This window comes from Lichenostomus cassidix, chromosome 8 (assembly GCF_008360975.1).
Source record: "Lichenostomus cassidix isolate B80296 chromosome 8, HeHo_3.0, whole genome shotgun sequence".
NCBI lineage: Eukaryota > Metazoa > Chordata > Aves > Passeriformes > Meliphagidae > Lichenostomus > Lichenostomus cassidix.
This window is the reverse complement of record NC_139489.1, coordinates 30,214,758-30,241,682: the sequence shown is the minus strand read 5'-3', so window position 1 is coordinate 30,241,682 and position 26,925 is coordinate 30,214,758. Positions and strand designations below refer to the sequence as shown.

Here is a 26,925-nt window from a genome sequence, read left to right as displayed (position 1 = left end):
TCCGGCTGCGCGCAGGCGCTGCGGGGCGGGGCTGCAGGGCGCCCGGCGCCTGCTGGAGCGGGCGGCGCTGCCCCGGTGCCCCCTGCGCGGCCATGGGGGACGTGAAGAACTACCTGTACGCGTGGTGCGGCAGGAGGAGGGTGATGCCGGCCTACGAGATCCGCGCCGCCGGCGGCCGCGGCCGGCAGACCTTCCTCTGCGAGGTGCGGGCCTGCCCCGCCGCAGGAGCCGTCTGGGCGCCGTGAGGGGGCCTGGGCGTCGCGAGGAGGGCTTAGGTCTGTGCGGCGGGTTTAAGGATCTAGAAGGGGGCTGTTGCTCTCCGGGGCCCTGGACAGACCGTGCCGGGGCTCTGGACGCTTTGCCGTGGCTGTGTCGGGAGTCTGAGGGCCCTGAGGAGGTCTGGGGTCGTGCTGGGGCGTGTGGGGGCTGTCTCGGGGGGTTGGAGGCCGTGACGAGGGTCTGGGCTCTGCCAGCGGCAACTAGTATCGTGCCGGCAGTCAGGCGTCGCTGCCGGAAGGGACCTGGAGCTCTGACGGGAGTCTGAGGACCCTGTCAAAGGGAATGTGGGGCCCTGCAGGGGATCTGAGGGCCGTGATGGGGTCTGGGCTCTGCCAGGGGTGTCGGCGTGCTGCCGAGGACCGTGCCAGGCCGGACCCGGGGCTCTACCGAATAGAACATGAGATCAGTGCCGGGGTTTGGGAGCACATCTGGCGGCCCTGTCAGAGGGAACCTGGGGCCCTGCTGGGGGTGCTGCCGGATTCTGGGCTCTGCCAGAGGGAATCTGGGATCAGTGCTGAGGGTCTGGGGTTCTCTCCGGAGTCTGGGTCATGCCCGACCTGGATGGGAGTCACTGGAAGCCGAGGGCTCGGGAAAGGCTGGGCCGGGCCACTTTGAGCCGGAGTGTTCTCGCTGTGAGTGCGAGGTGTGAAATGAGTGGAAGGAGAGAAGCAGCCGGAACGGTGCTCTCACCGGGAAAAGGGATTGTTTTACTGAAGGGTGGTGTGTGTCTCTGCACTGTGTGTGACCCTTTGTGCAGTTAAAATAGTTGCTGAGGCATACCGTGCGTCACCTTTGCCAAGCACGTTGGCCAGCTCTTGAACTTGAGATGAAGTGAATTAAAGAATTCTTGTTGGAATAGTTGCTACTCTGCACTGCTCTAATAGTACTTTATTCCTGCCTCTGGATATTGGGGATATGGGAGCTGTGAATTCAGGTTGGCCCTGACAGGTAGCTGTCACTGTGAGGCCATGTGCAGAACAGATCAGTTAATGAGTAATGCCAACACCTTAAATTTGTCATTTTACCCTTCTCCCATTATTTGTCTTCCATGTCAGTAACAAAACTAAGAAGCACAGTGGCATTAAAGCAATTTTCAAGGTGTTATAACAGGTTGAGCAGTACTCGGATTGAATGGTTGTATGAATAGATATACTCACAGAATCATGGAATGGTTTGGGTTGGAAGGGACCTTAAAGCTCATCCAGTTCCACTCCCTGCCATGGACAGATATCTTCCACTATCCCGGGTTGCTCCAAGCCCCATCCAGCCTGGCCTTGAACGCTTTCAGGGATCCAGGGGCAGCCACAGCCTCTCTGGGTACGCTGTGCCAGAGCCTCACCAAACTCATAAGGAACAATTTCTTTCTAATATCCTATTTAACCCTGCCCTCTGTCCATGTGAAGTCATTCCCCCTTCTGTCACTCCATGCTTTTGTAAAAAGTCATGCTATACATGCATATTATACCATATATAAATATTGTTATTCTGGTTCTGGTATGTTGATATGCCATGAGTATGCATGGAAGCTTAACGGGTGGAAGGATCAGTCTCAAACATCTCTCTTACTGATTTTCACAGCCTGGTATGATGCCTGTGAATCTAGTATGGTTACTGTATGGTTGGAGGTACCATCGTCCAGTGCATAGAATTGCTGTTCTAAAGTAAAAAAAAAGCAAACCAGAAATAAATCACATCTATGTAGCTGCAAGAACATGGAGCTATGGCTAAGTGGACACAAGGTCACTCGTGTCCTTTTTGTTCAAGGGCTTGGGATTTAGGTTGAGGAAAGTGATGTTGGGCAGTTTGCTGCTGTATGTTGCCAGGGTCCCTTCCTACACTGTTTTTTCTTCTTCCATGAGGTTTTGGAAAGCTTGTGCTCTGAGAGGAGAAGTTCTCAGAATGTGGGGGTTTGCTTTTCAAAACTGACAGAAATACATAGCTATATATAATGGTATGTAACAATACTTAGTAATATTATTTGGTTTTTATTTATCAGCAGTCAGAATTTGGTGTTCCTATTGGTGTTGCTGGTCTCCAAGCCCCTTTCAGCTGCATGTGCCAGAGCTGTGTGTTGTCCTTGCAGGTCCGAGTGGAAGGCTTCAACTATGTTGGCATGGGCAACTCCACCAACAAGAAGGATGCGCAGAGCAATGCCGCCCGAGACTTCATCAACTACTTAGTGCGGGTGAATGAAATGAAGAAGGATGAAATTCCTGCTTTTGGAGTAAGCTGCTCTTTCTTCTTACCAAAGACTAACCTGTCATTGTGGTGCCGTGCTCCCAGTTGTGTTTCATCCCTGGAGTTCAGTCTGGTGCCCCTGTGCAGTGCTGAATGTGAGGGACTTCATGCACTGCTGGACGGCTGGGACACATACAGCATATCATGGAATTGTGGAATCATTTAGGTTGGAAAAGACCTTTGAGATTATCAAGTCCAGCTGAATGTTGTAAGATGATCTGGTAAATACAGCTGTGTGTTGGGCTGCAAAGTTGATGAGGCTGGAAAGAATTCAGAGTCCCTGTGAAGTGTAGCCTGGCTTTAAAGGTACTCACACCTGGGAATCTTTAGAAGCACATTGTAATATATATATATATATATATATATATATAATCTTGTGTGCTTTTAAAAAAACCTAAACCAAACAAAATAATAATCACAGATATATCAAACCAGACATTGAAAATGTGATGTTTTTTAAACCATCATTGCTTTAGGTGTGTAACAGGATCACTGTTTTTTATGATGTTTTATGAATTCTCAGCAGTGACTATTACTTAAAGGCTGAGGAGGAGGAGGAGGGTAACTCTGTCACTACAGCAAGTTTAGAGAAAAAAAAAAAAGTGTGTAGTTATGTGTTATCTGTTGAGAGGACAAGAGTCTTTTTCTAGTGCTCCATTAAGGATCTATTGGCTTTCTCAGTGGAGGCAATCTCCTTGCCTCATCACCCTAGGTGGAGCTCAATGGGAACAGGACCGCTATTTTGGTTTTGCTGTGCCAATTAGTTTCATGGCAGTCCACTGTTCAAATATTCATAGTTGTATTACTATTGAGGTTGCTACTGGGTAGTAACTACTGCATAGTTGCTGGAGATAACTGTAGCATAATGTTGCCTGAGCTCTTTAAACTGCCTGAACAGTTTCTAGCTAAATAGTAAAATTACTTATTCTGTGCTGATGTGCTGAGGTTTTCCTTCATTCCCTACTCTAGCCAGCAGCAGGTGATACCCCCACTGGAGGACAGGAAGCAGCTAGAGATGTCGCTGGTTGCTGTTCAGCTCTGGGACGACCCCTTCCTCCACATTTGCTTTTAAAAAGTGAAGTAGGTAAGACTGAAAACTGTAATTTCTGTGTATTTGAATGTGTGCAGGTGGTGATTTCTCTCCCAAATTGTGTCACTCTGCAGACGGGACACCGAAGTCATAGTTTTGAGGCAGAGGCATAGATGACTGCATGAGATCTGAGAGACTGGTTGAGATGGCCAGGCAATGCCTCTCCATTGCTAAAAACATATTTTGGGGAGTTATTTTATTTTTGTTCATGTTTTTTCTGTGTGGTAGACAATGGACCAGGTGCAGCACCTGGAAACTGTGGCAGTCATGGAGCTCAATGGGATCAGGGTGCAAACTTGCAAGATTATTATTCAAGGAAAGACGAGCAAGAAGTGCAGAAGGTAAGTCATGCAGTGGAATTCTCCTTTATTTTTTAATAGGTATCTTGCATCCCCTTTAATTTGTTTTTTGCAGTTGTAAGCAAGCTTCCAGTTTTCTTTTTATATTTTGCTGTTAGTTTAAGCTGCAGATTTAAAGCTGCAGATTTAAAACTGCAGATTTACTTGTTGACTTAATAAAGGTAATTTGTTGAAGCTGAACAAATAAATCACTCTGGATACTCTGAATATCCAGGAGTTGTATAGGCATTTTATTCTGAAAAGAAGGAATTACTGAGGGTTTTTTAGCATTTTATAGCATCTAGGTGAGTTACTTTGAAGACTTGTAAGAATGTTTAAACTGGTAAATGATTTTTTTTTTTCCATATTAGACCTCAGAGTCCGAAGTGGACTTAAATGTGGATCTTCACGGGGGTTGGACCTTGGAAAATGCCAAGGCACGTCTGAACCAGTTTTTCCAAAAGGAGAAGATCCAGGAAGAATATAAATATACTGAAATGGGCCCCGATCACAACAGGTTTGGTAGTTTTAGTCACCATCTGTGTATGAAGTGTTGAAAATATTTTTGGTGACAGTGGCTGTTCATACTTACTTGCAGTGCTCCATAGAGACATAGTGTTCTTTGCCAGGACCAACAACATCCCTAAATATTGATATGGGGCTGAGGAGCCTCAGTGCTGATATCTGAGGGATTGAAGAAATTTCTGAGAAATTCTGGATATGCAGCTTTTAAACTGATTTCTGTGCTGCAGTCATCTGCTGGGGTGTCAGTTTGAATGAAAAGAGAACTCAATTGCTTGTGGTAATTGTTCTGTGACTGTTGTTGCCTTTGTGCATTTTAAGTAAATCTTAAATATTTAAATTTGCTTGTGTAGCAATGTGCTTTAAGGACATTTTATTTCTATTTTTATTATAATTTTCTGGTGATGGAGTCTTCTTTTGAAGAAAACAGTTTGGCAGAATCATCCCAAAGGAGTTCTGAGAGTCTTAAGTTTCAGTTAAGCTGGTTATTACTCTTTTATGACTTTTAGCCATTCCACCAGAGAATTTGCATATGCTTCTCCTGAATGAAAACAGCTCATAACAGATTGTGCATAAAGAATTGATGGTTTTTATTATTTTATCCCTATTAGGAACAGTCTTTACAAATCATCCAGACTTTAGGACAGTGTAGTTCTGGTGAAATACACATTATATTTCTGGTGAAATATAATGGTGGTTTGTGGCTGGAAACAATGGCATCCTGCTGCTGCTGAATTCTCCTGACTGGGTTTGGGGTTGAGGTTTTGTGCATTATATAAACTTGTGTTCTATGAGAGTTAACATTTTTAGAAAGACAAGAGAATTTTCTTGTTATAACCTTTCATGAAGTCCCAGTTGCAGGACTTACGGTATTCTTTTGTTACTGTGTCTTCCAGTAATTTGGAACATCTAAGAGATGTGTATTGGTGCAGAAAGTTGTAAATTCTCATTTAAAACCTCATTTTAAACTCATTGAAAAGTCATTTTATCTCCATTTATATATTTCAGGCAAGGCCATTTCCTTCACTTAAGTGAGTGACATAAAAATTTAGTTTGTACAGTACTAGGAATTTAAATTATGCTTGTTGCAGGCATAGTTTCTGAACATCCTGTAGCTTAGGGGATATTTTTGCAGCTCATTTTTTGTTACACTTTCTGCAGGTGAAAGCATTAAATGCCATGTACTTGAATTTATGTATTTGAAATTTAATTGAGCAGAATGAAATTATACAGATGACAGTATGTTTCTCAGCCTGGTTATTGTTCTTCTGAAGGGCATTTCAGAGTTTCCTATTTACTCTTAGTTCAGGGAAGCTTGTGTGGATTGCCCTGGATGCAATGGCAGAAGGGGCTATTCACTCCCTGCTGCAACAGATCAAATAGGCATGAAACAATCCTAATGAGTTCTAGGGCTCATTGAGAGACTGTTGGAAAACTATTGGATTTAATCCTTTTGGTATGTGAAACAGGAGAGGGATGTTTTCGGAGTCTTGAGGACATAATATAGTTTAGGTTGTTGTTTTTTTTTAAAGAAATACTAAATGTCATGCATCTTGCCTATCTGTTTTGGGGTTTTTTTTTAGGTAATGATCAGAGATACAGATTATAACTGGTATGTCAGCTGTGCTCTCAGAGATTTGTGGTCAATTAATCATATTCATGGTCTAAGAATTTAGTAATAGCTGGAAAATTTGAATTTGGAAACTTTAATTATGGCAGGAGGTATAAGTTATAAATTTAAAGATGGCTCTCCTAAAACACAAAGCAGGAGCTCATATTAAGGGATGGGATGTGGCTTTGCTGCATTGGGATGCCCGTGCCTCCTTCTGTTCCTGCTGAAGAGTGACAGCACAGACCTGTGCCTGCTCACACATGGGTTGCTGAGGCTGGACTAGGGAATCATGTGGGATTCTGCTGCAAACTCATTTCTGGTGTTGCTGTTCTCCCCTCAGGTGGAGGAGAATGAGATTGAATGCTGACTGTAGGCCTGGCTGAGAAACATACTGTCATCGGTGTCTTAGGTGGCTGTTGTGTCCCTGAGAGCCAGTGGCCTTTGACCCCTGAAGCCACTGTGCCTGAAGGTCAGTTTGCTGATAGCACAGGAAGGAGGTCTAACCTGAAATTTAAATCACTCACTTAACCTTTTTTATTGTTTGTTTGCAGCAAAAAAAGAAGGACACAGGTGCAAGGTGCAGCCTGCAGCTGTGCAAATGCCAAGGCCTAGTTTCCAAAGAGGATCTCAGTCCAATAAACTCCAGTCATACACCTTAAGTCACATTTGCCAGTTTAAATCCTGTGTTACAGGAATTTGGGTTTAATATTTCATGTGGCAAATACAGGCATAGGTTTGGGATTCTTAAAAACAAGGATCATGATTTCCATCCTCCTCTGTTAAAGATTTATTTTTTAACCCTAAATTCTTCCCTGTGAGGGTGCTGAGGACCTGGCACAGGTTGCCCAGAGCAGCTATGGCTGCCCCATCCCTGGAAGTATCCAAGGCCAGATTGAATGGGGTTTGGAGCAACCTGGGATAGTGGAAGGTGTCACTGCCCATGGCAGGGGTTTGGAATGAGATGATCTTTAAGATCCCTTCCAAACTAAACCATTTCATGATCCTTTGATTCTGTGAGTAATATGCCACTTGACCTTTAAATGAACTGGTTACATGACTACTAAGCAAACCTATTGGGTTTGCTACCAGTTACCCTTGAGTAACTCAATTACTCTGTAACTCTGTTACTCAAGTTCTGCCATTTCCAGAGTAGGGCAGTAAAGGAATGGAAATTCATGCAAACTCAAGTATTCTGTCTCCTGTGCAGATAAGTTCAATGGTTTTGACTGAATGACCTGGTTTGGTTTTATTTGTGCTCTGAGCTGATCAAATGTGTGGCAGAAAGCAGAGTAACTGTATTAAATGCTGTATCTGGTCATTAAACACAGGCTATTAGTGGGTTATATTAGTGTTGTACCAATACCGATGTGGGATACCGTTAATGGTGCATTGGGATGCATGTTAATGTTCATTAACATCTCACCTGCTTTATAAACATTGCCTTAAACTTGGACAGCTCAGAGCATATTTCCTTATAACATGACTTTGAAATTTCAATGCTGAACAGGGGCATTTTCAGGATTCTTCATATCAAATCTACTGGTTCTGTTGAGGGTAGGTGTGTTACCTGCTGACTTGGGGTTAAAGGGACTAAAAGCAGTAATATTTTACCTTGGTCATTGATGAATTGAGAGTTTCTGACTGAGGACTGAGATATTTGCCTAGAAATATTGGAAAGAGTAAATATTTTTGCAGTGTCAGCTATTGGTAATTGTTTGTTTGTGTTCTTTCTTTCTCTTGCAGGAGCTTTAATGCAGAAATGAGCATTTATGTGAAGCAGCTGGGCAGAAGTAAGTGCTCCTATTTATTTTTTAACTTAGCAAGAGATGGGTGTTGGTATAGAGGAACATTTGGGGATACAGAGTTTATTATAATTATGTGTTGGAGCCACTTCCGGGGTAAAGGATCATTTGTGTGATGTTGCTGGGTGGTATTGGATAATCATACTTCTTCAGGCATTGACTGCAGAAAAGCTTCACGGGACTTATCAGTAAGTAATGTCACACAGCCAGTGTGAACTGACTAATGGAGGGGCCTGGTTGGATTTTATGTTGGAAGTCTGTATTTATCAAGATTTGAAAGTATCCATGAAACTTGGTCTGAGTACAGAGTCAGAGAGCCCAATTCAGTGTCTTCTGTGGAAGCTGCTTTTCTCCTCAGCTGCTACAGGTCTGACCTCTGTGTGCTGCAGGGATTTTCAGTCGTGAGCACGGATCAAACAAAAAGCTGGCGGCACAGTCCTGTGCCCTTTCCCTAGTCAGACAGCTCTATCACCTCGGTGTCATTGAGCCTTACTCCGGGCAGACAAAGAAGAAAGGAGAATTGGTGAGTTTGGCAGGAGAGACAAGCAATTTCATAACACAGAACCACTATCATAAACAGGAGTGAGTTAAGAGTTTCCTCTCCCTATTTAACATCTTTTTAACAGTTTTTAAGAATTTACCAGTTATTAATTTTTGTTGTTTAGCAACTGTTTCTGTTCTGGCCAGTGATTTGGATCAGAATTTTAACTTAATGCCTATGTGACTGGAGCAGTAACTAATTTCACGTTCTATTAAACGAAATAGGATTTGTAACAGATGTTACTTTCGGTATAATTTTTCTACAAGTTTGAATATTCCTGTTTATGATCAGCTGTTGGGATTAATTCTCTATCACACGAGCATTTCTGGCAATTCAAATATATACACATACCAAAGAATATATGTTATTGAGGTATTTGGTTGCAAGTTTGGGAATGTGTTCCTCTGAAATTACATGCAGATATTTTAAAATACCCTACAAATTCTTATTCAATGAAAAGTCAGCAAAACATTTCAAGAATGTGAGTTTTGAACTAATGGTACTCCTTGGCCTTGTTTCACAAGGAGGTGTTTGATGGTTCAGCTCTAGTGCTTGTGTTTTTGTGTATATTGACTTGTAGTTTTTAAATATTTCCTAGTTGGAACCCTATGAGGTGTTGCTGTCTTCTGATTTAGAAAATCATCTGCAAAAGACTGTACGGGAGCTGTCCCTGGAGATTGTGCCTTCGGTGAGTGTGTGGTTCAGATACTCCAGTATGGAACATCATACCTGCTTGTTTAATCATTTATCTCTTTGCTCACTCTGCTTTTGGTTTTATAGCCTGAAGATCCTGGTAATCCAGTTCTGATCAATGTTGGAAAGTTGGCTCATTTTGAACCCTCGCAGAGACAGAGTCATATGGGAGTTGTTCCCTGGTCACCACCTCATTCCAACTGGAACCCTTGGACTGGCTGCAATATTGATGAGGGTCCTCTGGCAAATGTAAGACAGCTTAAAAAATTGATCTGTTGCTTGATTTCCCCATGCTTCTGGAACTTTTAAATGCTTCTACTCTGCCAGGATTTAAAGTATGAGCCATTTCAAAGGAGAAGACAGTCCACTGATAAAATTTCTTCCCTTCTTGACCTGAAGGCAGGGAGTTCTTCGTGTTTACTTTGTGTTTTATCAGGTCTTGAGCAGCAGTGTCTTGAGTGTCTCAATTCTCTGCTTTGTTTCACCTTTTGCCTGCTATTGTGCAGCCCATACAAAGTTTATGATTGAAATTAGAAGGTAAGCTCATGGACATGTTTTTATAATTCTCTTGCTTCTCTTTCCCATACTTCCATACTCAGACTCTTTTTCTGGGAGGAGAAACTGCTCCAAGCCAGTGCCACTACACAAGCAACCAACTTCTTACTTTTTGTCATTTCTAGTCCCATTCAGCACAGAACAAAAGAGAAGGAACAATGTGGCATGATACGATGAAGGAGAAGGGAAAAAAGTACTGGTTTGCCAAGTTCAGAGGGTAATTTGGTCTGACTGGTATAACCTGATCAGAAAAGCCTCTCAGGACAAGAACTTATTTTCCAACAACAGCCAGATCACTTATGGCCAAAATAATAATTCAATCATTTTTCTACTGAAGTTTTTTCCATAAATTACATTAATTTGACATTGATTATTATATATTGGGGTGTTCTTTTTAATATATGGAACTGAATTTAGCCGTTGCTGCATAAAACACATAACCAGTATGGACATTGCAAACTCAGCTGGCTTCAAATCTCTTCAGTATTTTTCCTTGCTAGTTCTGATTGATGTAGGTGACTTGACTTACTTACAGTAAAAACACCTAACCCTTTGGTAACAAATTTGCATTTCTTCAGAATTCTGTCGCAGTTGAAATACATGATTTGCCTGCAAATTTTTTTCCTTTTCAGCTGCTGTTCTAAGGGGGGGCTGTGTTAGGTCATTCCTCGTATTAAAAACTCCAGTTTGAACCATCATCTCGTTGGCTTCCTGCTGAATAGTGTGCTTCTCAAGCAGTCAAAGTGTTTAAACAATCGTTCTTTTTCAGCGTTTTGGATCTTTCTGAGGGACTTCTATGGGGATGAATGTTTAATAGCTGGAATGAAGGAAATAAAACAGCTGAGAGGCGTAACTGGTTTCAGGGAGTTATGTAGGAAGTGATCCTTTATTGGTATTTGGGATCACGATGTTGGTGTGAATGATCAAATACTGAAGTCATTATGTGGATAAGAAAAGGGGTCAAAAAGCCTCCAACCAACGTCTTGCACTTGCAGCTCACTCCGGAGCAAATAAGCATGGATCTGAAAAGTGATTTCATGTGCCGTCTGGAGCAGGATCGGGAATTACAGAGGGTAAGTGTGCTTCCTGGGACCTGTCATCCTTGGACTAGGCTCTTTCTTTTCCAGAAGGCGTTGAACATAACACAAAGTGTGTGAGGCTGGATTTCAGCACAAATACACACCACGTTTTCAGAAGTGCTGGATGTTCCACTGGGATGGATGTGGGGATGAGTTGTGCTGTGCCAGGAAAAAATAGAAACTATGGCCTGTTCTTTGGCAGTTCCTCCTTTGCGTAAGGGAAAAGAGTAGAAAAATAAGGCAAAGTATAGATGTGGAGCAGAACAGGCTGATTTTTGGAGATTTTTGAAATGTTCTGGATTTTTTTTTCCAGATCCAGGAAGAGAGGGAGGCCTTACCTGTGAAGAATTTTGAAAGTGAAATTCTGAATGCAATCCATCACAATTCTGTTGTTGTCATCCGTGGTGCCACTGGTTGTGGCAAAACCACCCAAGTGCCCCAGTACATCCTGGATGAATACATCCGAACCAACCGAGCTGCTGAGTGCAACATAGTGGTGACACAGGTGAGGAGTGTTTGGCCAATGCGGCCACTGCAGTTCTGTGATGAATATGAGAAATCACCTGTTGCTTAGATCAAAATCACAGAACTGTGGAATGGTTTGGGTTGGAAGGGACCTTAAAGATCATCTCGTTCCAACACCCTGCCATGGGTAGCAATGCTACCTACTAGAGCTGGTTGCTCCAAGCCCCATCCAACTTGGCCTAGAAGGATTGACGGCTGTGTTGAGGAACCTTATTATCATTGCAGGGCATCATTCATTAAGATACCTCCTCAGCAATATAGGTGGGCGAAACCTCAGCATCATGTGTATTTTCATTTGGAGTGTTATTCTTTCAAAGATCTGCAGTTTGGATAATGTGGCTTGAACCTTGCCCAGGTGAAAACTCCCAGCAGAATGAGGGGAAATGATTTGGGAAACGCCAGCGGGTAGTTGCCATCTATCCTTATATCCCTCCTTCGTTATTTCATATGCAGGAAAAGACCCTGTGCTGTTACAATATTAGTGTTTAACGATTACTTTGTAAATAAATCTTAGGACAGGACACCTGTAGCATTTATGATTTCTTTTACTGCGTTCAGTGGTGTTGTGATAAACTTCTAAGACCTCCTCATTAAGTTAGGGAAAACTTTTCCACCCCTCAGCCCCGGCGGATCAGTGCGGTTTCTGTAGCGGAGCGTGTGTCCTATGAGAGGGGAGAAGAGCCTGGGCAGAGCTGTGGATACAGCGTGCGGTTCGAATCTGTGCTCCCTCGGCCACACGCCAGCATCATGTTCTGCACTGTAGGTCTGTATTGCTTCCTTACGTTTGGAGCTTATCATGGGTCTGAACTCTGAGTTAGCAGCAAAAGCCAGAATATGGTCAGATTAAAATTTTTATAAAGTCTGCTTAGAAGATTGAAAAGGTCTTTTTTTGGATAGAAGTTTGCTGGCATGCTGTTGTGCAAAGAAAAATTAAGATTTTTGTTTGGAGAGCTGATAATACAGGTCTGATATCACACAGAAATATTCCCATGAAGAGATAAAATTGCTATTTACTGATTGTCCTTAAAAGACAGAAGCAGCATTGGGTGGGAAAGATGGAAGAGTCTCTCTTGTGGTAATGTGTCATGCCCTCACTGTCACTTGTACAAAGGAAAGTGTGGCAGTTAGAGATGCGGGTGGAAAAGGGGCTGAGCAGCCTGCACACTTCCTGATTTTTAAAACAGGGGCTGGGAGGGGGAAAGTTGAATTGTTACATGAACATTTACCTGCTGTGTCTGGTTTAGGTGTTCTTCTGAGAAAGGTGGAGACTGGGATCCGTGGCATTAGTCATGTTATTGTTGATGAGATCCATGAGAGAGACATTAATGTGAGTTTACTGGTGATGACAGTCCTAATCTCTCAGTGGTTCTGTTCTGTTTAACTTCTGTATGTGTTTGTGTGTAATGAGAGGAAACTGTGTCTTACAAAGTGTCAGATGTGTGAGTTTTCCTTCTTTGATAAGATTTTTAGAAACTCTTAATTGTTCCTTACCTGGTTAGCAGAGCAAGGATTTGTGCTTCTTTGCTGCCCTCTATTTTCCTGTTAGGATCCCTGGTGGAAAATGGAACACCACAGTACAAACACATCTTGTTTGTAGGTCCTCTCTGGAAAATGGAGCCCCACAGTGCAAACACATCTTGTCCAAGCTGGGGAGCATGCTGAATGCCACTGTTATTTTGGAGTGCTGTTTCTACTGACACTGTTGTATTACTGGTGGTAATAACAGAACCTGCAGTCTTGTTAGTGATTTGAAATAGATATTGAAATGCAGGGTTTACATGAAGTAAAATATAAGTTGATAATAGAATTAGGAGAGGTATTGAATATAATTTGAAATGGGAAACATTTTCTGTCCCCTTGATTATTCTGTATGGTTTTCAGCTTTGTCATTCCATGAGTGAGAGAAACCATGAAGTTCTGACATGTTTAAGCTTGTTTGGGCAGAATTTGGGACTCATTTGGATAAAATTGCAACACACATTTTTCTGGTGCATCTCTTTATCTATTAAATGTATGTTAATTATGTAAAAGATAACTTTGGAAATTGTGAGTGAGATTGGAATTTGTCTGTTGAGCTAAGGGCCTGCCTAACTAACTGCATGGCAGAACTAAATAGGTGTCATATTTAAACAGAACTACAAACTTCACACACACCTGCACTTAGTAATTCCTATTTATTTTAGGATCTATGGCTACTTTATACGTAAGCTAAGTTTAAAAAGACTCGAGGTTGTAATGTATGGTTAGGAAGGAAGCAAACTATTTTTGGAGAATAGAAAAACCCTTCTTTATACTGGAAATCTTAAAAATCACTTATCCGAGGCATTGCAGCAGTTTCAAAATAAAGCACTGACAACTGTTTCTGGTTTTAGAACATTTTTGCGCTACTTGTTACTTCTCTTGCTCAGTAAATGTGTAATTCCCTCTGGTTTCTTGGGAAGATAGTGTTTTTTATGGATATGAAGTTAATGATGCTATTATTCTCTTTCTATGCAGAGTGACTTCCTTTTGGTGGTGCTGAGGGATGTCATTCAGGCATATCCTGAAATCAGGGTTGTCCTCATGTCTGCCACCATTGATACCAGTATGTTCTGTGAATACTTCTTCAACTGTCCCATCATTGAGGTCTACGGGAGAACCTTTCCTGTCCAAGGTAAATCACTGATTGCAGCTCCAGGAGCTGCTTCAGTTTTTATCAATCTTGCCTTCATACTCTGAAACATCCTGATTTATATCAGGAGACTCTTGAGAATGCGTGTAAAGAATTATATTCCCTTGCACAGGCTTCTGGCAGTCAGTCCTGATCATCTGTCTGTCCTTGCAGATTATTTTTTGGAAGACTGTATTCAAATGACTCAGTTTGTCCCTCCACCAAAGGAAAAGAAGAAGAAAGAGAAGGATGAAGAAAGTGGTGAAGATGATGATGTATGTGTGAATTTTATAATGTAATATGAAAAATTAAACAAGTGCCATTTTTAGTACTCTAGCTTGAGTGCAATTCATTTAGTATTGTTGAAGTGAAACATTTGTAGCAGCTTTCCTATTCTTAATATCTGAGATGGCTGTTAACTTCAGTAATGGAAATGAATTTTCTCCTTGCCCTTGTAAACTGAAAAATTTATTTTTCGTTGAAGCTAAGGTTCTCATGTTTTGTCAACCTACTTCTTTTTAAAGCTAAAACTGAAATGCTTTTTAAAGTGAAGATTAGTGACCTTGGAAGAAGAAATAGAGAAATATGACCTTGGTGGTAGCTTTTTAGGGTGAAATTTTAGGTTTTCTCCCTTCTTCTCTTGCAGTTGATGTTGTCAGTGCTTTGTCAAGAAACGTTGTAAGAAACTATCAACTTCACACAACTTTTAATTTGTAGGTTTGAAACTTTTGTTTAGGCCAGTTATTTGAAATTTTTTAAATGGCCTTTTTTTTTTTGAAAGGCAGCTACCCACATACTCATTTTCTTATTTGCATGGTCAGCCAGTCTCCATAATTTGAGTAAATTAATTTATATTATTTCTTTTTCTTTTTTTTTTTTTGTAGGCCAACTGCAACCTTATTTGCAGTGATGAATATGGCCCAGAAACAAAGCAGTCCATGGCTCAGTTGAATGAGAGAGAAACCTCTTTTGAACTCATTGAGGCCCTGCTGATTTATATCAGGACTCTGAATGTCCCAGGAGCTGTCCTTGTTTTCTTGCCTGGCTGGAACTTAATCTATACAATGCAGAAGCATCTAGAAATGAACCCACGCTTTGGTACAACCAGCTGTTCTATTATATTTCATCTTTTCCCAAGGAAGCTACTCACTGTGTGAAGATGGAAGTTGGATGAGTGGCTTAGGGAGCTAATTTGTTGTGAGAGTGAACGGCCAGAAATTTTTGTGTTATGGAAAGAAGAAATGAGATTCACATAGTTACCAACCTTCTTGTATTCCTCTTGTAGGAGGCCACCAGTACAGGATTCTGCCCCTGCATTCCCAGATTCCTCTGGAGGAGCAGCGTCGAGTGTTTGGTCCTGTGCCTCCTGGAGTGACCAAAGTACAGAGCCTTCTCTGTGTGCAGTTCTGTTGGGCTTTTGGGGAATGTATTGCTGACTTTTCAAATAAGTTCTGTAGTTTATCTTGCTGTGCATTCTTGGCTTTTTCAGACCCAATGATGTCACTTTGCACTTCCTGGTTTTTATAGGTTATTTTATCTACCAGTATTGCCGAGACCAGCATTACCATCAACGATGTGGTCTTTGTTATTGACTCCTGCAAGTGAGTTCATGAAGCAGCTTTTTGTTTCATAAATCCTACCCTTGTGAATGCAAAAGAGGTTTTGGGAGCACACTGAAGTGCCATGTGTTCCCATGCTCCCTGAGCTGAGCTTGAGGACTCTAGCTCTCTCAGGACAAATCAGCATTGTCTTTAGCTGGTCAGCACAGTGACACACCATGCTGGCATCTCAAGGGGCTGCGCTGGTCACGCTGGCACTATTCATGTGAAGTGTCACTGGGTCTCCACACCAATTTGATAGATGTCATCTGCCAAAGGAATATTACAAACCCTCAGTGTCTGGCTGATGGAAAAGAGGAAGATTTTTGTAGTCTGTTACAGTTCCTGCCTTGCTGTGCCTGTTTTCTGAGAAAACTACACACAGAGAGCTCATGAATTCATGAGAATTTCAAGATTTTTGGACAGTTGTGAGAACATCATTCTGTGCAATAGTTTGGGCCACTGCTTCAGAAAGATTGTGCTGTTTTAGTTTCCAGACTGATGCCTGACTAGCCAAAGCTCAGGGGTGGTTGGCCTCTTAAAAGCAGTGTGGCTGCACGCAAGAAAATAGGAACTGATTTGCAAAGGCTTAAGATGAAGAACTTTTGATCCTAAGTGTTTTTTTTCCCTGTATCAGGCAAAAAGTGAAGCTGTTCACTGCTCACAACAACATGACGAACTATGCCACAGTCTGGGCATCAAAAACTAATTTGGAGCAGCGGAAAGGCAGAGCTGGGCGCGTGCGAGCCGGGTTCTGTTTCCATTTGTGCAGCAGAGCTCGCTTTGAGAGGTGAGTCTGTGCTCTCCAGAAATAAAATACCCTCAGGGAATTCTCCCAGATCTGTTGGGTGCTGCTTCTGGTCAAACTGGGGAAGTCATTGCAGAAAACACAGAGAGGAGATGGATTATGTTGGTTCACACTGAAATATCTCAGTTCTTTGGCTTAAAAAAATGTACTTATGCTATGCTTTTACCTGTAGTATGAGGTGGCTAAATAGTTCATGGTTTCGGTAATAACAGTGTCACTGCAACCTACTGAACTTCTCAGGAGGAAAATGATACTGCTTGGGAATTGAGGCAAGGCAGAAAAGAACTTTGCCTAGAGGACAAGGCTCTGGCCTGCCTTCAAGCATTGGGGGCACCTGGCATCTCCATGTAACAGGCCATTTTGCCATGAAAGTGGTAAAAAGCAGGGAAGGCAGAAGTTACTTTTTCTCCACCCCCATTGTGTGTCCAGGAAAGCCCCTCATGCTGCTATAGCACCCTCCCTGCTGCTGAAACTTTTGACCTCTTCTCTCTGCCAGACTGTTTTTCTGTTCTTAGGGCCATGGAAATCTCTTTGCTGGTTGGAGAAGGCAACCCAGCTGATACACTCTGATCTCTCTCCTAGAAGTTTCAGTGCCCCTTGCTCTGGCTGTTACAGCATAGCTGTGTTTTGATGTTCAACTTTTTGTAACCTCTTGAAAGCATCAGTTGATCAAAAACTCTCCTTGGATTCCTCAAATTTGTTTATTTACTCAATCTGCTATTGAGTACAGTGAAGTGATTTTAATTAACAATTTTTGACAGTGAACTGTTTCAGGCTACTGAAGTAATAATAGGACTTCATGATTTTAAGGTTACTTTCCTTCAGAGAATATAAACCCAAAATATACAAGTTCCATGGTGCTTAGGCAAGAGTGTTTGTGGACTTGTGCAGATAGTTTTTTGAAAGGTACCATCTAAATCTGGTGCCAGCTGAATCAGGGTATCTGTTCAAGGTGTGTTGAAACCTTTTCCAGCTGCCTGTTGCTCAGTGCAGTCAGTCGTTGGAGTTCATATTTTAACCTGCAGGCTGAAAAATCAGTAAGAATACTGCGCTAAAGACTTAAGAGCTCTATGTGTTTCCACCAGGTCTTTTTCCTACAAAAAGAACCCACCTGTGGAAAACATCCAGCATAAATACTTATTCTTCTTAGTCATCAAAGCAGAAATGTGCAGGAAGAGTGGGTTGTTTGGAATCAACAGAAGGACGGATAGCGAAGTGCTTATATGTAGGGCAGGCTGAAAGCAGATTGTCTGTCAGGAGTGGAAGAGCTTCCTTAGCAGAGTAGGAGAGAGTTGTAAAGGACAAATGTGGAACTGGACACAGCTGTGCTGGGAATTGTGCTCCAGCCCTGTAAGCTGTGTGCAGGCTCTCTGTGGTCAGCTCATGCCAGAAGCCACAGTGGGCAGTGGAGACGTGAAGGCTACTCCCTCTGTGCATTCCCAGTGTAAATTTACCAAAGAAGAATGGAGAAGCACAGAATTTTGTGGTAGAAGAGCCCAAGTTCCAGGAGCACAGAGAGAGCCAATGTGTGGGCTCAGAGGCAGAGTTTGCTTTGGAGGTCAGTGGTGTCATTCTGGCGGAATGACCCCTCATGGTGATCAAAGCCTAGATTCAGAAAATTGGGACTTTGTTCTCTTCTCATTTCAGACTTCAGACTCACATGACTCCTGAAATGTTTCGAACACCACTTCATGAAATTGCTTTGAGTATCAAACTGCTGCGGCTGGGAGGGATTGGGCAATTCTTGGCTAAAGCCATTGAGCCGCCCCCTCTGGACGCGGTGATTGAAGCAGAACGCACACTGAGAGGTATCCTTGGGTGCCCATGGGACTGTGTGGTGATCCTAGGCTGGTGGAGCTGGCTCCCGGTGGTTTTCCATGTATGTGAGCTCTGACAAACGTCTGTACCACCTCTGGGTGGATTGGTGAAGCAGTACATTCTGGCTGACATAGCACCCTGGAGGCACTGTGTGGGTGGCAGTGGCTTGTGCAGCTAAAGAAATACTTGAATTCCCAATAGAGTGCCATTCCTTTCAGAAACTTGAGCCTTCAAACTTGAGTCTTGTTTTGTTGTTTTACCAGTAAATTATGTTAGCTTCCAGCTTCCTGTTTTCCAGCCATGGCACTGCTGTGTTTAACATAGATGCAGTCCAGTGCCTAAGGCATTCACAAAGCTGCTATAAAAATACTGAAAAACAAAGCTTGGTAATTTATTAAATAATTACCACTTTTTACAGTTTGCTGACCCAGTATCTCAGATTTTGTCAAGTAATTAAATCTCCAGTTTATGAATCTGCATGAAGAACAGAAGAAACTGGGGTGTTAAGTTGTCTCTCCACTTACTTCAAGGAACTAACTAGAATATGAATAAAATAGAGCAGGAAAGAATTCTAAATTTATGTCTTAGATGTAATGCATAAAAGTGATCGCAAACCTCTGCACACTTTGTAAATGTCACTAAATAAGCACTTCTTACAATTTTTAACAACTGAAATATCTATTTGATTGTTGATTTTATGGAAAAATTGTGTGCTGAGCCTAGGTTGCTTGTATACAGGAGGGAGACCAGAATGAAAAAACATAGCTGGGGATATGTAGTCAGGTTTAATTGCTTTCTGTTCTGAAAGTGCTATTTGTGCTTTTCATACTGTGCAGCTGGGAGTTGCAGAGCCCTGGGAAAAGGCAAATGTTTTCAGCTCTAACACCAAATAGCTGTTTCTGCAGGTGCCTCCCTTTCCTGAATGACCTGTGATTTTTCAGTGCAGGTACACTGCTAGTATATTCTTAGAAAGGTGAAACATATTATTCTTTAAAGTATTCTTTAGGCTTTGGGTTCAGTAGATACCAAGAAAAATGGATTTGATGGTGGCTAAGGAGTCCTTTATGTGTTTCCTTTCCCATTTAATTGCTGAGGCTACAAAGCATCTTTTTTTTTAATGTAAAGAAAAAAACCTTTGGTAGCTTTGAGGATAAATACAGGTGATAATTTTTAGGTAACAGGAGGAGGGAAAGGCAGGTAAAGCCTCAAGGAAGAGAGAGTTTGTGGTATTCTCTTTTTGATGAAGAGGGTTCTGTGATTTGGCAATGGCAATGAGGACTCCACAGCTGATTGTGACAGGGCTGCTTTGATTTTCCTGAGGCAGAAATTAGGTTAGATTCGTTAGATCAAAGGTGGTTTAATAGTTTAATAGGGGTTTGTACAGAAGCAGACTAAAAAGGAATTGAAAATTATGTATGTGAATTACATTGTCATTATTCTAATTGCAGAGGAGGTAGTAAAACCTCTATAAAGCTGAAGCAAAACTTGTTTGACCTCAAACCAGTTTTGAAAATCAGGTTGGCAACACTGTAACCAACATTAAACTTAAATATGAATAGAGTTCTATTTAGACACAATTATTGAAACTCTGAATTTCTTATCTAAAGATTCCAGTGTTAGCTAATTCTCTTTGATAACAAGGGGTCTTGTTTCAGAGCTTGATGCCCTGGATTCCAATGATGAGTTGACACCTCTTGGAAGAATCCTGGCCAGACTTCCCATTGAACCTCGTCTGGGCAAGATGATGATCATGGGCTGTATTTTTTAGTAAGTTGAGTGGTTTCAGTGGTCTTGTTCTTGTTTCTCTGGGTTCCTGAGCCTCTTGACATGCACTGTTAGAGAGAAAAACCAGTACATGTAGATGAGCAATAAATGTTGCAGCTGGGGAGAGGCTTCATGGAAATTCAGAGTTTCTCTTCATGGGAGCAGAGAAGAAATAACTCCCAGTGTAGGGAATAAAGCAGTCATGAAATTCAGTTAACAGCAAGACAGCAGTGGAGGCTGAATATTTCTGAATTAAGAGTGGACTTGAAATACCTAGCTATAACAGTGAACTAGAGGTGGGGAGATATGGAATTTAGCACTGAGATAAGGAGAAAATCAATCTCCACATTTTGCTTTAGTACAAGATCTGTTCCTTGTCACTGTGATGGCTGTAGGGTCCTTTTCACCAGAAGAAGGTGATGTATGGATGGAGGGGAGGGCAGATAGAGCTAATTTAACATCCACTTCCAGGGAAGTGTTTCAATGAAGAACTCTAGCAGATAAATTCCTGAGGTCCCTAGCAGAGAAGTTTTCCCTGGTATCTGCAGCCTGCAGCAGGTGCTGGCAGCACTAACTCTGAATGATCCGAATCCCTTCTGTGGTTCCTTTCAGTGTGGGAGATGCTGTTTGTACCATCTCTGCAGCCACCTGTTTCCCTGAACCTTTCATCAATGAAGGCAAACGCCTGGGTTATGTCCATAGGAATTTTGCTGGGACCAGGTATTCAGATCATGTAGCTTTGCTCTCTGTCTTCCAAGCCTGGGATGATGCAAGGTACGTTGTCTGGCACAGCAGGTGATGGAAAGTTACAGGTAACACAGGGTGAGCTTTTCCTTTCCTTGGTCAGACTTCTAATTCTTTCTGTTTGTTTTTTAGGATGGGTGGTGAAGAAGCAGAGAAAAGATTTTGTGAACACAAAAGACTCAGCATGGCCACTCTTAGAATGACGTGGGAAGCAAAAGTCCAGCTGAAAGACATACTTATTAGTTCTGGCTTTCCTGAAGGTGATTCTCATGGAATTCAGTAATTCAATGATTGCATTTTTCATTCTGAGATGATAAATAAATAACCAGGATAATCTGTGTTGAGCACCCAAGCACATGGTGGTTATAGTGGATTTGCCAAAACATTACTCCACTTTTACAGCTCCGTTCAGGTGGAATTTTAGTGTTCTCTCCTAAAGTTGGATGGTTGTGATGCGACATGGGGAGATTTTGGAGGCTGAGGTTAGAGCTGTGGGATTAAAAATGAAGTAGCTGTCCTTAGAGTGTTACAACCCTGATTTTCTTTCTCCTTCACTTGTTGCATCTCCAAAATGTGCTGTACTGTGCTTCCCCACTCCTTCCATAGGCCTTAGTGTGGAGTCTGTGTTCTTTTCTGTGACTTCCTGGGTTTGTGCTGCAGGAGGGGGATGTGCAGCAGTGTGCGAAATTATTGCCATTTCTAGAGAAAAAATAAAATTCTTAAACTTGACCAGGTTCTGGATTTGCCTAACACTGCTGAGGAGCTCTGTGACATGCTGTGGCTGCCTGGATTTAGCAGATGTTTATCTCTCCTCCCTTTTTTTTTTTTTCCTTTTTAAATTCCTTTAATTTTTTTCTCCTCATGCTGTTAGGGTCACTGCTGCATTTCTCCTTAACTTTCTTTCTGGGCAAGATGACCTGAAAACAAGCCACCAGAGACTCTGGGGAGGTTTGTAACAAATAAACTAATAAAAACATCCATTCTAACCTCCCGCAAAAGATCTGTCTCCAAAACAAATGACAGTAAACACACTGTGGTACAGCACATTCTGGACAATCCCCTCCTTGTTTTTGAAGAGTTTGAGAGAGAAAAATACCTCTTTGTAGCAGTATTTTTCAGCTTTTCATTCTCCATTAAGAAATTAAAAACTGAATATAGAACTTAAATGCTCTGAGTGCAGAGGTCATTGGAGATCACATCTAGCAGTTCATTCAATCAGAAAAGGCATTGATCCAGGATCCTAAACAGCTCTGTTGTGCTCTCCTACATGACCTGTGTATTTGAGCCACTCTTCTGTTCTCTGCCAACAGAATGTTTGATGACTCAACCATTTAACAACACTGGCCCTGATAACAACCTGGATGTTGTAATCTCCCTGCTGGGTTTTGGGGTCTACCCCAATGTCTGCTACCACAAGGAGAAGAGGAAAATTCTTACTACTGAGGGGCACAATGCTCTCATCCACAAATCATCTGTCAACTGCCCTTTCAGCAGTCAGGACATCAAGTATCCATCGCCCTTCTTTGTTTTTGGAGAGAAGGTAGGGACTTTGGGTTTGTTCTTGATCATGTGCTGCCCAATGGTTCAAGAGGCACTTTTTGGTTAAGAAGTCATAAGGAAAAAATGGGACTGCAATACTTAGCTTGTTTTTGGGGGTGGGCTGGTCTGTTGGTTGATTCTCTTTTCAGAAAGCGAATGTTTTGTGGTCCTGGTGTCACTCAGCCGCCTAGTAACTTCCAGTCAACCACTTTCAATAGAAGTAGAAGTGCATAGAAAGTTCCTGTGAGTTTTGTGACAACAGCCAGGTTATAGAGAAAGATCTAAATCATTATCTCCTTTAAGAGTTTGTTTTAGGAGCTCTTCCATACTAATTAGGCATCAGAGAATTTTTGCTCTTATCACTTCCACTACTTACGAAGCCAGGAAGAGAACAGGAACTTGGCATATGGCAGTAGGGTGCTCCTGTTCTGGCCTATAGGTAGTCTGTCATCTCTCAACGGTAATTCCCATTTCCCAAGCATCACCCATCCATGACCTTTTGTCGCTGTTGAGCAGCTAGCAGAGTAATGAATGCACCAGTTCTCAGTGGCAAGAAGGAATGACCTTTATTGTTTTGATTTCATCACATATATAGAGTTCTCAAAAGTCACCCAGATTGGTCAGTCAGAGGCCTTCCCCCAGGCCTGATTGGCCAGGCCTGCACTGTCCAAGTTCTGGGACACTGTTCCAACAACATCCAAACTTTATCTTTATTTATAAAACACAAGAAAATTTCTCATGGGAAAAACCTGTGCTAGCCACAACCTTTACCTTCATCCTGTGAATCTGTTGTATGTCCTGTGCATGTCCAATGGAACCCCTGTGAGCTCTCCTGTGCTCCAGTGACAGCAGTCATGAACTCAGCTACTCCTGCTGGAGGAGCAAAGGAAGGCAATGCTTTTGCGTTTGGTAATAAATGGAATTTTAAATCCTTTGGGTACAGCAATCTTGTCTTGACAGTGGGGATTCCTAATCCATAGTTCAGAGCTGTGGTGAGGCTTTGCTTCTCCTTTACCCTTTTTATCAGAATCCCAGGAGGATCAGACCTTTGATTCACCTTGACCATCTCTCTCAAGTGAGATCCCCTAAACCCAGCCAAAGACTTTTGAGCTTTGCTTTCTTAAACTGAAATACCCATAGTGAGTGTGACTGTGAGTGACTAAGATAGGGGCTTAAGAGTGGCTTGGACACCTAGGTGAGGCTGGGTGCAGCTCTCTACCTGCCCATTAGGTACCTCTTCTGTTCCTCTTTAAACTGAGGGGCAGGAGACATGTGGCAGGGCTGTTACCTCTGGCTTGACGTCCAAGTTCTCACTTCAAGTTTGAGCTCCAGATAAGTGTAACATGACACAGCGCTGGCTGCACAGATGTCTGGCAACTTCCACATGTGCACGAGTAGGACCTCACTAAAGCTTTTCATCACAGCCCCAGCAGTCGAAAGGTGGGAAGAAAATTCAGATGTGCCTTGGTCATTTTTAGGCTGGCAAAGCATGAGGTGGCACTTGTAAAATCTAAGTTGCATAACTGCAGACATGGAAAATGAATATTTTAAAATGAAAGGTAATTTTTGCTGAGGTGTCACAGCAGCGAGTGCTGAACGCCTGTAAACTTCTGCCTGGCATTTAATTTTGTATGTGCACGTGCTCTTGCAATTTCCTGACATTATACTTAGCTTTGTTTTGTGTTGTTTGGTTTTTTTTTTACAAGATTCTCCAGTTTCAGTGTCCAGAGGAAGGTGTAGAGCTCTGTTTTCCGTTTCAAGAGTAATTTTCCTCTTTCATCTACAGATTCGAACACGAGCCATCTCTGCCAAAACCATGACTTTAGTGAGCCCACTGCAGCTTCTCCTCTTTGCCTCCAAGAAAGTCCTGTCAGATGGCGAGCTCATTCTGGTGGATGACTGGTATGGATCTCATTGGTGCTCAGAATCATGGAATCATGGAGAGGTTTGGGTTGGAAGGGACCTCAAAGCTCATCCAGTTCCAACCCCTGGCTGAGGGGAAGTGTCAGCTAGCCCAGACACAAATGTCTGTAGAACAGGGACCCCAGAGCAAGCTATGCGCCACAGGTATGTCAGGAAGGCATCACCTTTGTTTCCTGTGAGGAAGGGATGGGTTTATTGGAGCCCTGTTTCATGCACATTATCTGCCTAAACAGAAAACACGACAAGGCAGTTTCCATAAAAACTGCTGGTTGTTTCCTCTTTAAGTGAAACGTAAGAGGCACTATGTGTTTTGAACCTCAGATAAAGGCTGTGAAAACCTTGCTTTCAAGGCTCAGAAACACAGCTTGAGGAGAGAAATGCCTCTGGCAGCACAAAATTTATGGCCATCACCAAATAGCATCTGGATGGTTCTTTTTTTCTTTTACACCCTGATCAGTAAAATGGAGGCAAAGAATTCCTTAAGCTTAATTCACTAACATTTTTGAGCGTTGGACCTTTCAAAATCTTGGAGTCTCATGTTTTCTGTTTACTTTTTTTTGTATCTTGCTGTTTTGATGCAAGAGGTTACACGTTGAATTTGTCTGAGTGTAGAATGATAGAATCACAGAATGGTTTGGTTTGGAAGGATCATTAAAGCTCGTCTCAGGTGGACACGTTAGAGTAGACCAGGTTTTTCCAAGCCCCATCCAATCTGGCCTGGGACACTTGCAAGGATGGGGCAGCCACAGCTGCTCTGGGCAACCTGTGCCAGGGCCTCACTATCCTCAGAGGGAAGAATTTCTTCCCAATATCCCATTTAACCCCACCCTCCACCAGTTTAAAACCATTTCCCCTTGTCCTTTCACTGTCTGCCTGTATCCCCTTTTTGAAAGCCCTCCTTAGGCACTGGGAGGGGCTCTAGGATCTCCCTGGAGCCCTCTCTTCTCCAGGCTGAACATCCCCAGCTCTCCTAGCCTGGTTCCAGAGCAGAGGGGTTCCAGCCCTCAGAGCATCTTCATAGCCCTTTGTTAAATTTCAAGAGCAAATTTTGCCAGAATAGTTACATTTTAACTGCCAAATTTTAGGGATTGCCTCCTTAAATTCCCACCCCTTCAGTGACAAATTAGAACTTTGGAGATGAGAATGTAGGTTTCAGGCTGAATGAAAAGCCACTCTGTAGAACCTCTTGCTTCCCAGGTGCTCCCCTGGAAGTCATGGCAGCTCTAACACCCTCTTTGTACTGCAGGATCAAGCTGAAGATGCCACATGCAGCAGCCGCCTGCATCACTGCTCTGCGTGCTGCCATGGAGGCCCTGGTGGTGGAAGTGACCAAAGATCCTGGGATCATCCGGCAGCTGGACCCTGTGCATGAGCGGATGTTGAATGTGATCCGGCAGCTGTCCCGGCCGGCAGCCTCAGGGATGGCGCTCACGGCTGCCAGCACCAGGTAAGAGCTGGAGCTTGGGGGTGAGGATGGAGGCTTTAGGCTTTGGTTCCAGTGCAATGCTCTGAGCACATGTGAAATGCTCATGCTCAAAGCGTGATGCAGAGACATCACTGCTTGTTTTCACAGCAAGGACACATGGCTCTCAGGAATAAAAGCTGTCATTCGCTCTTCCAAAACACAATGGCTTTTAAAGAAAAGATAATCCAGATTTAGTTTGGGCAAACCTTTTTCTGGAAAGAAAACACATATTTGGGTGGGCTTGCCCCACTCTGTTGTCCCTTGTTTCTGTGCCTCACTTCTGAAGCAAAGGAAACTTTTGAAGTGGAAAAGATACGAAAGCGCAACTGTAGTTCAACCATCGTATTCTGTTCACAGAAAATTGAGGTGGCATAGCTGAGGATCTTGGCAGTACCTGTAACCTTTAAGAGATGGAATTTGTAAGACTGCCTCAAGTGTACAATGTTCCTCTTTTCCAGGTTCAGGGATGGCCCCCGCCCACCCAAGATGGCTCGCTACGACAACGGCAGTGGCATCTGGGGCTGGGGAGGTCATGCGCGCGGCTCCAGCCACAGGGGCAGAGGCTACGGTGGCTCTGGCTACTCTGGCTGGCAATACCCAGGTAGTCCCGGGGGAGTCTACGGAGGTGGGGGCAGCTACCGAGGAGGAGGAGCAGGAGGAGGATACCGAGGAGCAGGCGGGGGCTTCCAGGGAGGCTACAGGGACACGGGCAGGGGTGGGTGGTAATGATGGAAGTTCAGTGAAGTCTTTCCACTTTAACAGAAGTGCATTTCCTTCCTAAGTTCCGTTCTTCCTCTTCCCAGTTTGTTGGCCTTTTTCGTTCCTTGGTACAAGTACAGCTCTGTAATATACATGCCCTTAGGGAATTTCCTGCAAGTTGTATGATTTTATTCTTAATAAAGAGTTTGTTTCTAAAGACTTACATGCTATTCCTTTGATTTAGTATTTGGGTTTGGATTTTGAAGGCTTCTGTTGCTAATTGTGGTTGTTGGAGATACAAGGCATTCTGAGGAAACCTTTTCAGTGTCTAAAACCATTTCCTGCTAAACAGATTCCAAACCACATCTTGGGCTCAGTGGGGATTTCACTTAGTTGTCTAACAAGCTGTGCAAAAGGCGTTGCTGCAGTGGTTTTCCAATCATGCCAGGCAGCACTTGGTTCCCTTGCAGCCAGTCTCCTGCATGCTGTGTGACCCTCCATCATGAGATCTTCAGCTGATCCAGATCATGTGGGAACGTGGAATACCTTTCCAAGACTGATGTGATGCTGCTGGTCTCTACAGAGCCTAGAGTGATCTCAGAAGCCTGAATTGCTCCCTTCACCCAAGGCAGTGTTCATTACT

The 26,925-nt window shown here is 42.9% G+C and overlaps 1 protein-coding gene across 4 annotated transcripts; it reads left to right on the top strand.

The window, feature by feature from the left end:
• Positions 1-7: 7 nt before the first annotated feature.
• On the top strand, positions 8-26,505 carry DHX9 (DExH-box helicase 9). Of its 4 annotated transcripts, none has more exons than XM_085068726.1 (27): positions 8-203; positions 2,363-2,503; positions 3,487-3,601; positions 3,836-3,948; positions 4,317-4,462; positions 7,823-7,869; positions 8,271-8,404; positions 9,021-9,110; positions 9,203-9,364; positions 10,666-10,743; positions 11,063-11,254; positions 11,896-12,037; positions 12,519-12,601; positions 13,771-13,927; positions 14,099-14,199; positions 14,809-15,022; positions 15,210-15,304; positions 15,452-15,525; positions 16,160-16,312; positions 17,978-18,138; positions 19,804-19,915; positions 20,525-20,686; positions 20,789-20,916; positions 21,967-22,196; positions 23,982-24,097; positions 25,365-25,565; positions 26,042-26,505. In XM_085068726.1, exons 1-27 carry the CDS (start codon positions 93-95, stop codon positions 26,307-26,309), a joined length of 3,726 nt encoding a protein of 1,241 aa, XP_084924852.1. In that variant the 5' UTR covers positions 8-92; the 3' UTR covers positions 26,310-26,505. The 4 variants fall into 4 exon arrangements, with proteins under 4 accessions (XP_084924852.1, XP_084924855.1, XP_084924854.1 ...); XM_085068728.1 differs by having other exon boundaries at positions 136-275; XM_085068729.1 differs by lacking the exon at positions 9,203-9,364.
• Positions 26,506-26,925: the final 420 nt, after the last annotated feature.

Bases quoted from the DNA above. Each gene is read 5' to 3' on its own strand.
- DHX9 (XM_085068726.1), top strand. From the start codon at position 93: ATGGGGGACGTGAAGAACTACCTGTACGCGTGGTGCGGCAGGAGGAGG. The intron at 4,463-7,822 runs GTTTGGTAGTTT...TTTCTCTTGCAG, and splicing joins ATGGGCCCCGATCACAACAG to GAGCTTTAATGCAGAAATGA. The intron at 15,526-16,159 runs GTGAGTTCATGA...TCCCTGTATCAG, and splicing joins TTTGTTATTGACTCCTGCAA to GCAAAAAGTGAAGCTGTTCA.